An 18,076-nucleotide genomic window follows, 5' to 3' on the forward strand; every position below is an offset into this window, starting at 1 on the left:
CACACACACAATAATGACTTCCCAATATTAGTTTGTGAGAGCGCAAGACTGAATAGCGGAAGTTTCTCTCTTTCTTTCCAATCTCGTTCTAAGCAAACACTTCCCTCTAGCAAGCATTCCACCCAGTGATCAAAGAGGAGAGAGAGAACTCAAAGGTATTTGATTTTACACCATTGCTACTTTATAACTACCGGGTGTGGTAACAGTCACAGTTAGTGTCGAGGCAGGAAGCAGATTTGGCTTCACTGCTTCAAATTGAACAACTTAATCTGCTGATGCTGTGGATAGATTCTGTAGCACCACACTGTATGTATGAAGCTTAGATTGTGTTAAAGTACTTTATTTATGTAACAATAGGCTGTAGGTTTGATCTAAGTGTTTTAATATACAGGATAAGTATTCTTATAAGTATACTTGCTTTAGCTCTAACACTCATAAAGTACAGACACACACAACGGACACAGTCTGGTCCATCAATACAGAAGTGATGAGTATTTTTGAAACTGGGACCTCTCCTCTCTCAGTAGATTAAGATGCTGAGTGCGTCCACTCCGACTCAGATGCCCCGCAGCGGAGAGGACATTTCTGGTTCTGACAGGGGGTCAGAGGTCAGTGTTCCAACTCCAGCCACAGAGACAGACCGCTTCGGCTTCATCCTGGTGAATGGATCCACTGCCGGGTCAGTACGAAGCAGTCTCTGGCTTAGCAGCACTGAAAACCAGTTTCTGTTCTCTCTCTCACTCTTCACTGTAAAGGTTTACATTTTCTCTCTCTCTCTCTCTCTCTCTCTCTTTTTTTAAAGCCCATGTACAGTCTTTCTCATTTTATTTTTAAATCACCACTGTATGTCTAATAAATCACTGTGTGTTTATTTCGCGAAAATAACTACAAAATATTTGTCATCATTTATTTCCCTTGACTTAAAAAATGTAACATTAACCTAACAAAGACAGTCGTGTAGGAATGAGGTTTGTACAGTAAATGTAAATACATTTAAATAATTAGCTTTTTTATTATAATGGACTGATGGTACCTGCATCTGATGGTCATGGTGCTTTCAGGACACCTGGGAACTCGGAAAGAAACTAGGTCAAATCATGACGTCAGTGATCTTCAGGTCAGAAAGTCAGTGCTCAAGAAAGATGCCCGAGTTTCCGACTTCCAACTTCAGTGTGTTCAAGACAACTGGGAAGTCGGAAACTCTTGCATCTTTCTTGAGCACTGACTTTCTGACCTGAAGATCACTGACGTCATGATATGACCTAGTTTCCAGATGTTTTAAGCACGGCATTAGTCGCAGCTCAGGGAAGGATGGAGAGAGCAGCAAATAGTCCACCTCTCACAGTCCCTGCTCTCTCCTTCCTTTCCTCCGGTGAGACTGACCAGAGAGAGTGCCCACCGTCTTCCACCTGATGGCGAAACTCGAGTGGCACTGCCTCATGCACAAATTCATGTTGTTCCTATGACCAGAGAAAGTGAAATATTCCTCGATATTAAAAAAGACACGACGAGCTGCAGATAATAATAAAAACGCAGGGCTATCAAGACACTTGGTTACTCATTCATTGCCGCTGCGGCTCAAGTGGAAGTAGGGAGAAGCACGTTTTCTGTTTTGTAATAGTGTTGAATAAAACAGTGTTGAGAGTGCTGAATAAAAACTTAGGCAATGAACTCACTCATTAAAAAGCAGCTCTTTGCTGTATTCTTTGACCGTCTCTCTCTGGTCATGGTTTTAAAAGTAGTGAAATCTCACGTAGGCTAGTATCAAACTTTACTGTGGCCGGGGGTCTTGGAAGCTGTAGTAACTGTGATTGGAGCTATCCGATTGGCCAGCGCAGTAGGCATACTCTATTTAGCCACAGATCTCCCGGTTCTCAGGCAAATTAAATAGTTTAAAATGGGAACACTTTACCTTCGCCAGGGCTTCTGAATCAAGTGTACCTACCATCAACAGTGCAACCCGGAAAATAATAATAATAAAAGGAGTGCAAGACTTTATTGTTGGCTTTTCTACAGAAATGTTTGGTGATCGACTAGGAATGCCTTGAAGATTGACCAGTTGAACGCGATTGACCGGTTGGTGACCACAGATGTTGTTATGCAGGTGAATGAGGACCCAAAAGCGACTTGGCGAAAACAGAGTCTTTAATCCAGTAAAGTAAATCTACAATCATAAGGCATAATTCCACTCGTAATGACGAGAACAGACTGGAGACTCGATCAAGAACTGCAGGTTGCCTCGGGAAGGCACTTGAACGTAGCAGACTCAGACACCTGCTCACCACGCAGCATCTGAGGGAAACACGACACGACAGGGCGATACACAGACACAGCACGGTGAACAATAGACAAGGATCCGACAGGGCAGAAACGGAAAACAAGGGGAGAAATAGGGACTCTAATCAGGGAAAAAGATAGGGAACAGGTGTGGGAAGACTAAATGATTGATTAGGGAATAGGAACAGCTGGGAGCAGGAGCGGAACGATAGAGAGAAGAGAGAGAGGAAGAGAGAGAGAAAAAGGGGAACGAACCTAAAAAGACCAGCAGGGGAAAACGAACAGAGGGAAAAGCAAAATGACAAGACAATCTAAGACAAAACATGACAGTACCCCCCACTCACCGAGCGCCTCCTGGCGCACTCGAGAGGAATCCTGGCGGCAACGGAGGAAATCATCAATAAGTGAACGGTCCAGCACGTCCCGAGACGGAACCCAACTCCTCTCCTCAGGACCGTAACCCTCCCAATCCACTAAGTATTGGTGACCCCGTCCCGAGAACGCATGTCCATGATCCTACGTACCTTGTAAATAGGTGCGCTCTCGACAAGGACGGGAGGGGGAGGGAAGACGAACGGGGGTGCGAAGAAAGGGCTTGACACAGGAGACATGGAAGACAGGATGGACCAGAAGATGTCGCGGAAGAAGCAGTCGCACAGCGACAGGATTGACGACCTGGGAGACACGGAACGGACCAATGAACCGCGAGTCAACTTACGAGAAGCTGTCGTAAGAGGAAGGTTGCGAAAAGCCACACTCTCTGGCCGCACAATACCTTGGACTCTTAATCCTACGTTTATTGGCGGCTCTCACAGTCTGTGCCCTGTAACGGCAAAGTGCAGACCTCACCCTCCTCCAGGTGCGCTCACAACGTTGGACAAACGCTTGAGGGAGGGAACGCTGGACTCTGCAAGCTGGGATGAGAACAGAGGAGGCTGGTAACCCAGACTACTCTGAAACGGAGATAACCCGGTGCAGACGAAGGAAGCAGTTGTGAGCGTATTCTGCCCAGGGGAGCTGTTCTGCCCAAGACGAGGGTTTCTGAAAGAAAGGCTGCGTAACGACCAATCGTCTGATTGGCCCTCTCTTAGACTGATGAAACCGGAAGAGAGACTGACGGACCACCAATCAAACGACAGAACTCCACTCCAAAACTGTAAGTAATTGGCACATGACCGTCTCCTTAGCGGAAGGAAGTTTAGCGAGAATGGTGACCGAGAGTTGTGAGCGTCAGTCCATGATCCTAACCTTGTAAATAGGTGCGCTTATCGAGAAGGGGACCGTTAGACTGGGGATGAAACCCGGAAGAAGACTGACGGACGCACCAATCAAACGACAGAACTCCCTCCAAAACTGTGACGTGAATTGGGGCCTCTGTCTGAAACGGCGTCTAACGGAGGCCATGAATTCTGAACACATTCTCGATGATGATTTGTGCCGTCTCCTTAGCGGAAGGAAGTTTAGCCCTGAGGGAATGAAATGTGCCGCCTTAGAGAACCTATCGACAACCGTAAGAATCACAGTCTTCCCCGCAGACAAAGGCAGACCGGTAATGAAGTCTAGGGCGATGTGAGACCATGGTCGAGAAGGAATGGGGAGCGGTCTGAGACGACCGGCAGGAGGAGAGTTACCCGACTTAGTCTGCGCGCAGTCCGAACAAGCAGCCACGAAGGAAGCGCGTGTCACGCTCCTGAGTCGGCCACCAAAAGCGCTGGCGAATAGACGCAAGAGTGCCTCGAACACCGGGATGACCAGCTAACTTGGCAGAGTGAGCCCACTGAAGAACAGCCAGACGAGTGGAAACAGGAACGAAAACTGAGGTTACTAGGACAAGCGCGCGGCGACGCAGTGTGCGTGAGTGCTTGCTTAACCTGTCTTTCAATTCCCCAGACTGTCAACCCGACAACACGCCCATAAGGAAGAATCCCCTCGGGATCAGTAGAAGCCACAGAAGAACTAAACAGACGGGATAAGGCATCAGGCTTGGTGTTTTTGCTACCCGGACGGTAAGAAATCACAAACTCGAAACGAGCGAAAACAACGCCCAACGAGCTTGACGGGCATTAAGTCGTTTGGCAGAACGGATGTACTCAAGGTTCTTATGGTCTGTCCAAACGACAAAAGGAACGGTCGCCCCCCAACCACTGTCGCCATTCGCCTAGGGCTAAGCGGATGGCGAGCAGTTCGCGGTTACCCACATCATAGTTGCGTTCAGATGGCGACAGGCGATGAGAAAATAAGCGCAAGGATGAACCTTATCGTCAGACTGGAAGCGCTGGGATAGAATGGCTCCCACGCCTACCTCTGAAGCGTCAACCTCGACAATGAATTGTCTAGTGACGTCAGGAGTAACGAGGATAGGAGCGGACGTAAAACGTTCTTTTAGAAGATCAAAAGCTCCCTGGGCGGAACCGGACCACTTAAAACACGTCTTGACAGAAGTAAGAGCTGTGAGAGGGGCAGCAACTTGACCGAAATTACGAATGAAACGCCGATAGAAATTAGCGAAACCTAAAAGCGCTGCAACTCGACACGTGACCTTGGAACGGGCCAATCACTGACAGCTTGGACCTTAGCGGAATCCATCTGAATGCCTTCAGCGGAAATAACGGAACCGAGAAAAGTAACGGAGGAGACATGAAAAGAGCACTTCTCAGCCTTCACGTAGAGACAATTCTCTAAAAGGCGCTGTAGAACACGTCGAACGTGCTGAACATGAATCTCGAGTGACGGTGAAAAAAATCAGGATATCGTCAAGATAGACAAAAACAAAGATGTTCAATGTCTCTCAGAACATCATTAACTAATGCCTGAAAAACAGCTGGCGCATCAGAACCCGGTACTCAAAATGCCCTAACGGAGTGTTAAACGCCGTTTTCCACTGGATCTGATGCGCACGAGATGGTAAGCGTTAGAAGGTCCAACTTAGTAAAGCACCTGGCTGGCAAGAACTAAACAGACGGGATAAGGCATCAGGCTTGCAGAATCTCGAAGGCTGATGACAGAACGGAGGGGAAGCTGGATAACAACCGTTATGTCATTCAGCCTCGATGTTCAGCAACAAAAATGAGTCCTAAAAAAGCGCTGCACCCCGACAGCTGCCCTGAATGCGGCGGAACGGAGAGGAAGAAGGCACTATGGTACCTGAAACGTCAAGAGACACAGCAATCCTGATGCCTTAGAACGTCATTAACTAATGGGAGAATCAAACGAGAGGCCCTCTGATGACATGGTAAGGTCCCCAACGGAAGAATCTCGAAGATGACAACGATTCTTAACCGTTATGTCATTCAGCCCTCGATAATCCACGCAGGGGCGCAGAGTACCGTCCTTTTTCTTAACAAAAAGAACCCCGCCCCGGCCGGAGAGGAAGAAGGCACTATGGTACCGGCGTCAAGAGACACAGATAAATAATCCTCGAGAGCCTTACGTTCGGGAGCCGACAGAGAGTATAGTCTACCCCGAGGAGGAGTGGTCCCCGGAAGGAGATCAATACTACAATCATACGACCGGTGAGGAGGAAGGGAGTTGGCCGGGACCGACTGAAGACCGCAGATCATGATATTCCTCCGGCACTCCTGTCAAATCGCCAGGTTTCTCCTGAGAAGTGGGGACAGAAGAAATGGGAGGGATGGCAGACATTAAACACTTCACATGACAAGAAACGTTCCAGGATAGGATAGAATTACTAGACCAATTAATAGAAGGATTATGACATACTAGCCAGGGATGACCCAAAACAACAGGTGTAAAAGGTGAACGAAAAATCAAAAAATAAATAGTCTCACTGTGGTTACCAGATACTGTGAGAGTTAAAGGTAGTGTCTCAAATCTGATACTGGGAAGATGACTACCATCTAAGGCAAACATGGGCGTAGGCTTATCTAACTGTCTGAAAGGAATGTCATGTTTCCGAGCCCATGCTTCGTCCATGAAACAACCCTCAGCCCCAGAGTCAATCAAGGCACTGCATGTAGCACCCGAACCGGTCCAGCGTAGATGGACCGACATAGTAGTACAGGATCTAGATGAAGAGACCTGAGTAGTAGCGCTCACCAGTAGCCCTCCGCTTACTGATGAGCTCTGGCCTTTTACTGGACATGAATTGACAAAATGTCCATCAAATCCGCAATAGAGGCACAGGCGGTTGGTGATCCTCCGTTCCCTCTCCTTAGTCGAGATGCGAATACCTCCCAGCTGCATGGGCTCAGTCTCTGAGCCAGAGGAGGGAGATGGTTGCGATGCGGAGCAGGGAAACACCGTTGACGCGAGCTCTCTTCCACGAGCTTGGTGACGAAGATCTACCCGTCGTTCTATGCGGATGGCGAGAGCAATCAAAGAGTCCACACTGGAAGGAACCTCCCGAGAGAGAATCTCATCTTTGACCACTGCGTGGAGTCCCTCCAGAAAACGAGCGAGCAGCGCCGGCTCGTTCCAGTCACTAGAGGCAGCAAGAGTGCGAAACTCTATAGAGTAATCCGTTATGGATCGATCACCTTGGCATAGGGAAGCCAGGGCCCTAGAAGCCTCCCTACCAAAAACTGAACGGTCAAAAACCCGAATCATCTCCTCTTTAAAGTTCTGGTAATTGTTTGAACAATCAGCCCTTGCCTCCCAGATAGTTGTGCCCCACTCTCGAGCCCGGCCAGTAAGGAGTGAAATGACGTAAGCAACCCGAGCTCTCTCGCTAGAGTATGTGTTGGGTTGGAGAGAGAACACAATATCACACTGGGTGAGAAAGGAGCGGCACTCCGTGGGCTGCCCGGAGTAGCAAGGTGGGTTATTAACCCTAGGTTCCGGAGGCTCGGCAGGCCAGGAAGTAACAGGTGGCACGAGACGAAGACTCTGGAACTGTCCAGAGAGGTCGGAAACCTGAGCGGCCAGGTTCTCCACGGCATGGCGAGCAGCAGACAATTCCTGCTCGTGTCTGCCGAGCATGGCTCCTTGGATCTCGACGGCAGTGTTACGAGCGTCTGTAGTCGCTGGGTCCATTCTTTGGTCGGATCCTTCTGTTATGCAGGTGAATGAGGACCCAAAAGCGACTTGGCGAAAACAGAGTCTTTAATCCAGTAAAGTAAATCTACAATCATAAGGCATAATTCCACTCGTAATGACGAGAACAGACTGGAGACTCGATCAAGAACTGCAGGTTGCCTCGGGAAGGCACTTGAACGTAGCAGACTCAGACACCTGCTCACCACGCAGCATCTGAGGGAAACACGACACGACAGGGCGATACACAGACACAGCACGGTGAACAATAGACAAGGATCCGACAGGGCAGAAACGGAAAACAAGGGGAGAAATAGGGACTCTAATCAGGGAAAAAGATAGGGAACAGGTGTGGGGAATAGGAACAGCTGGGAGCAGGAGCGGAACGATAGAGAGAAGAGAGAGAGGAAGAGAGAGAGAAAAAGGGGAACGAACCTAAAAAGACCAGCAGGGGGAAAACGAACAGAGGGAAAAGCAAAATGACAAGACAATCTAAGACAAAACATGACAGATGTAGGCTTTCAGAAACAAATGTGAAGATATTTACATACACAGCCATGCTTGGCGGATAGGATGGTCTAGAGCCCACCCCCTTACCCAGATGAACAGTCATTGGTCTATTATAATCAGATCACATTGTGACATCACGATATGGCCAAAAGTTCCATCCCACCTGAACAGGCTGAAATTATAGTTGTTGTTTTTTAAAAAGCTCTTACACAAATAAGATAGGGTGCTTTGCTGCAAGAGGGACTGGTGAACTTCACAAAATAGAAGGCATCATGAGGCAGGGAAATTATGTGGATCGATTGAAGCAACATCTCAAGACATTGCAAATGGGTCTTTAAAATGGATAATGACCCCAAGCATACTTCCAAAGTTGTGGCAAAATGGCTTAAGGACAACAAAGTCAAAATATTGGAGTGACCATCACAAAGCCCTGACCTCAATCCTATAGAAAATTTGTGAGCAGAACTGAAAAAGCATGTGCAAGCAAGGAGGCCTACAAGCCTGACTCAGTTACACCAGCTCTGTCAGGAGGAATGGGCCAAAATTCACCCAACTTATTGTGGGAAGCTTGTGGAAGGCTACCTGAAATGTTTGACCCAAGTTAAACAATTTAAAGGCAGTGCTACCAAATACTAATTGAGTGTATGTAAACTTCTGACCCACTGGGAATGTGATGAAAGAAATGCAATCTGAAATCAATCATTCTCTCTACTATTCTTCTGACATTTCACATTCTCAAAATAAAGTGGTGATCCTAACTGACCTAAAACAGGGAATTTTTATGAGGATTAAATGTCAGGAATGGTGAAAAACTGAGTTTAAATGTCTTTGGCTAAGGTGTATGTAAACTTCCGACTTCAACTGTAGCTTTTACTCAATTTCAGTGTTATTTTGACCTGTGTGGAAATTTCCTAAAAAACAACAGCAGGAAAATCACCTTTTTAACTGCACTGCCCTTTAAAGGATTGATTAGTTATGATAAGAGAAACAAACTGAGCTGTAATGCATTTCTGGTGAACAGAAGACACTAAAGACTCATCCTATAACTTGCAACTTCATGCAAAGAAACAGTTGTAGCACGAAAGATCACAGTTCAGCGTCACAGTACTTTTTTAAATATATAGATACAAATGTAAGTCATTATTTATTTAGTTCATAGAATAAACCCAGCTAATAACCCAACACAAATATAACAGACGTCCTCTTAACAGTCATCTCCTACACTCTCTCACTCTGTGTCCTTGAACATCCTGACCCGTTGCTATGGAGATAGTCATACCCCCACCATGCGGTTTTCCTGTTTCCTGTGTATCTTTACGGTGTTCTCTTTCTCTGTGACGAGACATGAAGGTGCAGTTGACTCAACTCAGTACATTTTGGTAAATTGGCTGCCTTAGAGAGGACTTTGGTCCTCAGAAACAGGAAAGAGTCAAAGTGAGGAGTTAGTTCCCTGCCCTAGAAAGATATGGACATGAAAATGTTATTATGACAGCTATGCTCAAAGTGATCACCTTATTTTCCTTATGATATGTTGGTGTCAGGAGTGAAGGCCCTGCTCCTGAGCTCGTTAGACAGAGAGAGACTAAGTGGATCAACATCATCAGCCAATGGGATCGTGTCTTACTAAAGAAGTCCAGCAAGGTGTGTACTTGGCGTTTTTGATATAACCTGGGACACCAGACCCAGGCATTTACTCTCCACCGGTCTCTCAGGTCAAAGAGCAGTGTCAGAAAGGCATCCCAGCATCCCTCAGGGCTAAATGTTGGCCACTGCTGTGTGGCGCCACAGACAGAATGCACCGCAACAAGGACCTCTACCAGGTAAGACAGAGTAAACAACTCAACTATATAGATAAGTTCTAACAAACGATTCTTACTGGGCCTTTATGGTATTCGTACCGTAAATATACAAATATTGCAGAGTAAAGTTCTCAGGTAAATCTCTCTCCCTCTGTCAGACTCTGGACTCCAGGCCCGCCCTACAGAGCTGTGTGGACGTTATCGAGAGAGACTTAGACCGCCAGTTCCCCTTCCATGAGATGTTCCTCTCCAGAGATGGCCATGGGTTAAACAGCCTCATGATACTCCGTACAATTTATGGGACGATGATGACCCACAACACATCTTTCTCCATCTCTCGTTCTTTTGTGTAGTGTTGTATAAATATTCTCTGGTGTTATCCCGTCAGTGTTCTGGTTGATCTGAGTGTTGTGTTGTGTGTGTGTGTGTGTGTGTGTGTGTGTGTGTGTGTGTGTGTGTGTGTGTGTGTGTGTGTGTGTGTGTGTGTGTGTGTGTGTGTGTGTGTGTGTGTGTGTGTGTGTGTGTGTGTGTGTGTGTGTGTGTAGGCAGCGTGGTCTGTTCCGCGTGCTGAAGGCCTTTACTCAGCTGAAGCCTGACGAGGGATACTGTCAGGCCCAGGGACCTGTAGCAGCTGTACTGCTGATGAACATGCCTACTGAGGTACTGTTACAATCAGGGGCTCAACTTTGGTATTAGAAGTGGGGGGTGGGGGGACTCCAAACAGCCTACCTGACCGCTCGAAGGCGTCCCATGGTCCTAAAGCACACGTTGCCTCGTTTTGTATCACTTTCCAATGATAATATTAGGGGGGATAAAAATGCCATTTCAGAATGTAGGACATGTCCCCCCCTCGCCCCTCAGTCCCCAGTGAAATTGCGCCCCTGGTTACGATCACCATCCATCCACCTGAACAACATGAAAGGACTGGATAGGTGGCAAGCTTGAGATTTCTCTCTGTCACAGCCTGTAATAACCTTCCGTCTCTACCTTTGCTTTCCCCTCCTATAGGAGGCATTCTGGTGCCTGGTACAGATTAGTGAACAGTACCTCCCTGACTACTACAGCCCCCTTCTGGTAAGATAATGTTACTTACTGCTCATGGTCAATTAGTGATCCAAAGAGTACTCACAGAGTGAAAACTGCATATGTACAGTGCCAGTCAAACGTTTGGACACACCTACTCATTCCAGGGATTTAATTTATTTTGACAATTTTCTACATTGTAGAACAATTAGTGAAGACATCAAAACTATGAAATAACCAAAAAAAGTGTTCAGCAAATCAAAATATATTTGATATTTGAGATTCTTCAAAGTAGCCACCATTCGCCTTGATGACAGCTTTGCACACTCTTGACATTCTCTCAACCAGCTTCATGAGGTAGTCACCTGGAATGCACTTCAATGAACAGGCGTGCCCTGTTAAAAGTTCATCTGTGAAATGTCTTTCCTTGTTAATGCGTTTGAGCCAATCAGTTGTGTTGTGACATGGTAGTGGTGGTATACAGAATATAGCCCTATTTGGTAAAATACCAAGTCCATATTATGGCAGAAACAGCTCAATTAAGGAAAGAGAAACGACAGTCCATCATTACTTTAAGACATGAAGGTCAGTCAATCCTGAAAATTTCAAGAGCTTTTAAAGTTTCTTCAAGTGCAGTCGCAAAAACCTTCAAGTGCTCTGATGAAGCTGCCTCTCATGAGGACCGCCACAGGAATGGAAGACCCAGAGTTACCTCTGCTGCAGAGGATAAGTTCATTAGAGTTACCAGCCTCAGAAATTGTAGCCCAAATAAATGCTTCACAGAGTTCAAGTAATAGACACATCTAAACATCAATTGTTCAGAGGAGACTGTGTGAATCAGACCTTCATGGTTGAATTGCTGCAAAGAAACACCTACTAAAGGATACCAATAAGAAGAAGAGACTTGCTTGGGCCAAGAAATATGAGCAATGGACATTAGACCGGTGGAAATCGGTCCTTTGGCCTGATGAGTCCAAATTTGAGATTTTTTGTTCCAACCTAAGTGTCTTTGTGAGACGCAGAGTAGGTGAATGGATGATCTCCGCGTGTGTGGTTCCCACCGTGAAGCATGGAGGAGGTGTGATGGTGTGAGGGTGCTTTGCTGGTGACACTGTCTCTGATTTATTTAGAATTCAAGGCACACGTAACCAACATGGTTTGCACCTGGTGGGACTATCATTTGTTTTTCAACAAGACAATGACCCAACTCACCACCAGGATGTGTAAGGGCTATTTGACCATAAAGGAGAGTGATGGAGTGCTGTATCAGATGACCTGGCCTCCACAGTCACCCAACCTGAACCCAAAAGAGATGGTTTGGGATGAGTTGGACCGCAGAGTGAAGGAAAAGCCGCCAACAAGTGCTCAGCATATGTGGGAATTCCTTCAAGACGGTTGGAATTGCATTCCAAGTGAAGCTACTTGAGAGAATGCCGAGAGTAGGCAAAGCTGTCATCAAGGCAAAGGGTGGCTACTTTGAAGAATCTAAAATCTAAAATATATACCACAAAATATATAGAGACACTTGTCTCTCTGATGTTGTCTCTAATGTCTCTAATGTTGTCTGTAGGAGGGGGTTCTCTTTGATGCGGCCATGCTGACCTGGGTGCTGAAGAAGACATGTCCCGCAACCCACAAGCATCTGCAGAGACACGGCGTGGAGCCTCTGATGTTCGCCACCGATTGGCTGATGTGCCTGTTCACACGCCACCTGCCATTCAACACCCTCCTCCGAGTCTGGGACCTGTTCTTCTGCTACGGTCTGTTAATGAAGGACGGAATTAATTAATTAATCTATCCATCTATCTATTCATTCATATATGTTATCCAGTATATCTATACTTATAGTATGACCATTCACCTGCTCTTCTGTCCCTATCTTGTCTGTCTGAATGACAGAGTACATACAGAGACTCTCTTCCCCTGTCTGTCTCTGTCTGTCTCTGTCTCTCTCTGTCTCTCTCTGTCTCTCTCTGTCTCTCTCTCTCTCTGTCCGTTCCGTCCGTCCGTCCGTCTGTCTATAGTGAACCCTAAAGAAAGTATCTTTCTAACAAAGGGTTTGGATAACCTCACCTCTCACTCCCCACATATCCTGTGTGTCGTTCTCACCCTCTCCATCCCCCTCCATCAGGAGTACGTGTGTTGTTCCAGGTGGCGGTTGTGTTGGTGCGCAGGGCTCTGGGCCGGGTGGAGCAGAGGGAGGAGTGTGAGGGCCAGATGGAGACTCTGGAGAGGCTGAGGGGTGTGAGGGAGCAGGTGCAGCAGGAGGACGATACCTTCATCGGAGAGGTCAGACACCTGGCCTCATGTACACCGGTTATTCTTGAACTATCCTACCATGCATGTACAATACACACCTGTGTTACCCCACTTTTACCAACTCTCCATCTCCCTTTCACCCCCACCCAGGTGTGTTCTGTCCCTCTTTCGGGTAAGGATCTGGAGAGGCAGACAGAGAAAGAGCTGGAGAAGTGGAGGAAGGAGCGGCCTGCCTCCACTTTTGATCCCCGGGGTCGTTGCCACGGATATCGGATGGCGTGGGCGAGGGCTCGAGAGAGGGAGGAGAAGAGGAACAGGAAGGAGAGGACGAAAGAAAACCTGTCCATCCCACCGATTCGCTCGCCCTCCCTCCTCTCTCTGTCTCCCTCGCTCCTCCGCAAGAGGTGGAAGAGAGGGAGCAAAACAGACACAGGGGAGTGGGAGGGGGGAGGCAGAGAGGTGAGGAAGGTTTCAGAGGAGGCGTGGGAGGAGAGAAGCGAGGGAGGGGATCTGAGGAGAGGAAGTGAGAATGATGGTAGTCCAGTGAGAGCTCAGGGTGTTCCACCTCCTGCTACAGAGGACAGGGAACCAGTGGAACTGAGAGAACCGTTAGAACACAAAGAACCATCAGAACAGGACAGAACCCAAAAGACCCAGATGACCCCAGATTCAGCCGGAGTAGCGTCCCGGCAGCGTGAGCTCACCTCTGACCCTCACGTCACCTCACAGGGCCAGGAGGAGGAGCAGGGTGGTTTCAGCGAGACACAGGCCTCTGAGCAGCACAGCAACAGCCAGTCACAGGAAACTAACCACAGTAAAGGCTCCATGGAAACACGGGAAGTACTGAGCAAACAGTCAACAGAGAGTGCACGTGTCGTCACAGAGCACATAGTGACAGAGACAAAGGGTGAGGCAGAGGAACGCAAGGAGACCGAGACACATGCAGAAGCCAAGACAGAGGAGGAAACAGTGACAGAGATCCAGATTCACACAGAAGCCAAGACAGAGGAGGAAACAGTGACCGAGATCCAGATTCACACAGAAGCCAAGACAGAGGAGGAAACAGTGACAGAGATCCAGATTCACACAGAAGCCAAGACAGAGGAGGAAACAGTGACAGAGATCCAGATTCACACAGAAGCCAAGACAGAGGAGGAAACAGTGACAGAGATCCAGATTCACACAGAAGCCAAGACAGAGGAGGAAACAGTGACAGAGATCCAGATTCACACAGAAGCCAAGACAGAGGAGGAAACAGTGACAGAGATCCAGATTCACACAGAAGCCAAGACAGAGGAGGAAACAGTGACAGAGATCCAGATTCACACAGAAGCCAAGACAGAGGAGGAAACAGTGACAGAGATCCAGATTCACACAGAAGCCAAGACAGAGGAGGAAACAGTGACAGAGATCCAGATTCACACAGAAGCCAAGACAGAGGAGGAAACAGTGACAGAGATCCAGATTCACACAGAAGCCAAGACAGAGGAGGAAACAGTGACAGAGATCCAGATTCACACAGAAGCCAAGACAGAGGAGGAAACAGTGACAGAGATCCAGAGTCACACAGAAGCCAAGACAGAGGAGGAAACAGTGACAGAGATCCAGATTCACACAGAAGCCAAGACAGAGGAGGAAACAGTGACAGAGATCCAGAGTCACACAGAAGCCAAGACAGAGGAGGAAATGGAGGCTGAGGTACAGAAAGGACAACACACAGATAAAAGTGTAGGAACAGAGACAGATATGGGGTCAAAAACAGAGACTCAAACATATGTTAATGCAGACACTGAGACAGACACTGAGGCCGACACGCAACAAGAGGCAGATACAAACTTAGAGGCAGAAACATACATTGGGTCACTGAGAGAGAGAGAAAAAGAGACGAACACAGAGACTGATACCAACAAGGAGATAGAGGCACGTACAGAGACACAGTCACACAAAGGGGCAGCAATGGAGACACACACGGACAAAAAATCTGAGGCAGAGAGACAAACAGAGGTAGAAACTGAGGTAGAGGCACATACAGAAACAGAGACACAGGGAGAAAATGAGTCAGTGATGCACATAGAGGCAGACTTGGGGTCACAGATGGAGGCTGATACACACATAGAGACAGAGAAAGAGTCAGAGATAGAGGTAGGGACAGAGACACGCACAAAGGAAACTACTGACACAGGGACAGAGGAAACTACTGACACAGGGACAGAGGAAACCACTGACATAGGGACAGAGGAAGCCACTGACACAGGGACAGAGGAAGCCACTGACACAGGGATAGAGGAAACCACTGACACAGGGACAGAGGAAGCCACTGACACAGGGATAGAGGAAACCACTGACACAGGGACAGAGGAAGCCACTGACACAGGGACAGAGGAAGCCACTGACACAGGGACAGAGGAAACTACTGACACAGGGACAGAGGAAACTACTGACACAGGGACAGAGGAAGCCACTGACAGAGGGACAGAGGAAGCCACTGACACAGGGACAGAGGAAACTACTGACACAGGGACAGAGGAAGCCACTGACACAGGGACAGAGGAAACTACTGACACAGGGACAGAGGAAACTACTGACACAGGGATAGAGGAAACTACTGACACAGGGACAGAGGAAACCACTGACACAGGGATAGAGGAAACTACTGACACAGGGACAGAGGAAGCCACTGACACAGGGATAGAGGAAACCACTGACACAGGGACAGAGGAAACTACTGACACAGGGACAGAGGAAACCACTGACACAGGGATAGAGGAAACCACTGACACAGGGACAGAGAAAGCCACTGACACAGGGACAGAGGAAACTACTGACACAGGGACAGAGGAAACCACTGACACAGGGATAGAGGAAACCACTGACACAGGGACAGAGAAAGCCACTGACACAGGGACAGAGGAAACTACTGACACAGGGACAGAGGAAGCCACTGACACAGGGACAGAGGAAACTACTGACACAGGGACAGAGGAAACCACTGACACAGGGACAGAGGAAACCACTGACACAGGGATAGAGGAAGCCACTGGCACAGGGACAGAGGAAACCACTGACACAGGGATAGAGGAAACCACTGGCACAGGGACAGAGGAAACTACTGACACAAACACAGGGACAGAGGAAGCCACTGACACAAACACAGGGATAGAGGAAACCACTGACACAAGCACAGGGATAGAGGCGGTCATAGCATCCCCAAATGAAATTTGGACACACACAGAGAAAGCATCAAAGATAGAGGTACAATACACAGAGCCCTCTAGGATAACACCAGCCAATCAGAGCCAGGTTTCTCCAGAGTTGACCTCAGGCCAAGACCAAACAGGCCAAGACCAGAAGATTCCTGAAGAACCCCAGGGTCCAGTCACCATCCATCCAGAGGAGAATCAGGAGACCCAGAATGTCAGAGAGAGTGAAGGAGAGAAAGAAGAGGAAGCATTAACATTTCCCTCTCAGGAAGCCTCAACTGACATCCTTCCACCATCACATCAGGGGGAATCACTGAAAGCTGACCTCCCTCTCATACCTGGCAACCCAAAGTCCCAAAGTAAGAGTGAAAAGAGCGAGTCTCCACCTCCTGCAGACTCAAAGGCTGGATCTGACAACCCAGTATCCACACACCCGGACGTCTCCTCCCAAAGGACTCAGGCCCGTGATGGACCCTTGGCAACCACTTCCGGAGACTTCCGGCACTGCAAGTCCTGCAGCTCACGGAAGCTCACTCGGAGGCTCTCTGAGGATCTCTTCACCGACCCCAACCAATCACAACCCACTTTCACACACTCTAACCAATCAAATGCAGACCTCATTCAGTTCGACCAACCACAACCTAACACCACAGCTCCAATTCAGGTACCAAAACACCCAGAATCACCACGACATGTCACAGGGAGCATCCCAGGCACTGTCCCACCTCAGACTGTGTCCAAACCAGGCAGAAGACCAACCGACACCCCCAGGCGATTTGGTCTCTTCCGCAGGCTCAAAGGGGAGCAGCCCAAACAGGGCAGGGAGAAAGGGGAACCTAAAGTCCCTGTCCCCAAAATCCTGATCCAGGACTTTAGTGATGGGACAGGTGAGGGGCGCACGGTCAGGGGGGAGGAAGAGGAGGAGCTGAGCTCCAGAGAGAGGAGGAGGAGACGGAGGGAACAGGAGAGGAGGGAGAAAGAGGAGGAGAAGTTACGGAAGAAGAGGGAGAAGGAGATTGAAAAAGAGGAGAAAGAGAGAAAGAGGGAGAGGAGGAAGCCTCAGACGAGAGGGAAGAGTTTTCAGGTGCAACACAGCAATGTCCCCCTCCCCGGAAACAGCGGCTCACAGACATTTGGTTCCAAAAGAAACTCTACTCCGTCTATGGAGACATACTTTTAACAAGCTAGGAAAGAAATCGACGTCTAAAAATATTTTACAAACCACAAAAATGACCCATAAAACATTTCCTTCAATTGTAGACTTTTCTGGAATGTAAATAAAGCAATTCGTTTTTCTAAAATAGTGTTTGTTTTATTCTAGGGCTTGTGTACATTGATCATGGACATGCCAACATAAACAGGAAGTGCTTGTTGTTCAATTCCTCATAACTCCGGAGTCCCCGGGGTGATGTCATCATCATGGTCCAATAAAAAGGCTGAATCTCTTTAAATATTTGTCCTCAAAGGGATTCCATAAGTGGTGTGAAATGGATTTACACAAAGTCTCACAAACACACAGTGCTCCTGTTCCAACACCCCAAAGCCACAGCGATGCTGCTGGGGTATCATCCTCGCTGTCGCTGGCCAGCACTTCCTGGCTCTTGATCCTTTGATTGGTCAGTTGAGAATCAGTGGGACAGACTGACCCGAAAAACAGGGGGCGGAACAGAGCAGGGATAGAGAGGGAGAGATTTGATTCGATTTGAGTGGGAGAGCGAGAGAGGGGTTGGTCTTACATTTTGAACCCAGCAGTTGTGCCACTCAGCCCTTCGACAACAACGCTCACCTCTTTACTGGGAGGTCTTTCAGTGTCCTCTGTCTCTTCCTCCTCTTCCTTGCACTGTGATAAGCTACATGTGGCTGGGTTGTGATTGGGCGAGGGGGTCCGACCGAGCTGCGGGTGTACCGGAAGGACCCGCTAATTCACTGGTCTCCATGGCGATGAGGTAGGAGTCGATGTTGTCACTCGTCGAGTCGTCAGGAGCTGGCGGCAAGCGAGCTCTGGGGAGAGAGGAT

At 48.1% G+C, this 18,076-nt stretch overlaps 1 protein-coding gene across 6 annotated transcripts; it reads left to right on the forward strand.

Annotated features, from left to right (window-relative positions):
• Nucleotides 1–12: 12 nt before the first annotated feature.
• On the forward strand, nt 13–17,401 carry LOC124011093 (mucin-22-like). 6 transcript variants are annotated; one of them, XM_046324101.1, is made up of 11 exons: nt 13–155; nt 525–679; nt 9,321–9,420; nt 9,492–9,599; nt 9,737–9,843; nt 10,124–10,238; nt 10,587–10,652; nt 12,172–12,361; nt 12,733–12,890; nt 13,011–14,492; nt 14,541–17,401. In XM_046324101.1, exons 2-11 carry the CDS (start codon nt 534–536, stop codon nt 17,238–17,240), a joined length of 5,172 nt encoding a protein of 1,723 aa, XP_046180057.1. In that variant the 5' UTR covers nt 13–155; nt 525–533; the 3' UTR covers nt 17,241–17,401. The 6 variants fall into 6 exon arrangements, with proteins under 6 accessions (XP_046180057.1, XP_046180056.1, XP_046180052.1 ...); XM_046324100.1 differs by having other exon boundaries at nt 13,011–13,820; nt 13,869–17,401; XM_046324096.1 differs by having other exon boundaries at nt 13,011–17,400.
• Nucleotides 17,402–18,076: the final 675 nt, after the last annotated feature.

Source organism: Oncorhynchus gorbuscha, linkage group LG23, assembly GCF_021184085.1.
Source record: "Oncorhynchus gorbuscha isolate QuinsamMale2020 ecotype Even-year linkage group LG23, OgorEven_v1.0, whole genome shotgun sequence".
Taxonomy (NCBI): Eukaryota; Metazoa; Chordata; class Actinopteri; order Salmoniformes; family Salmonidae; genus Oncorhynchus; species Oncorhynchus gorbuscha.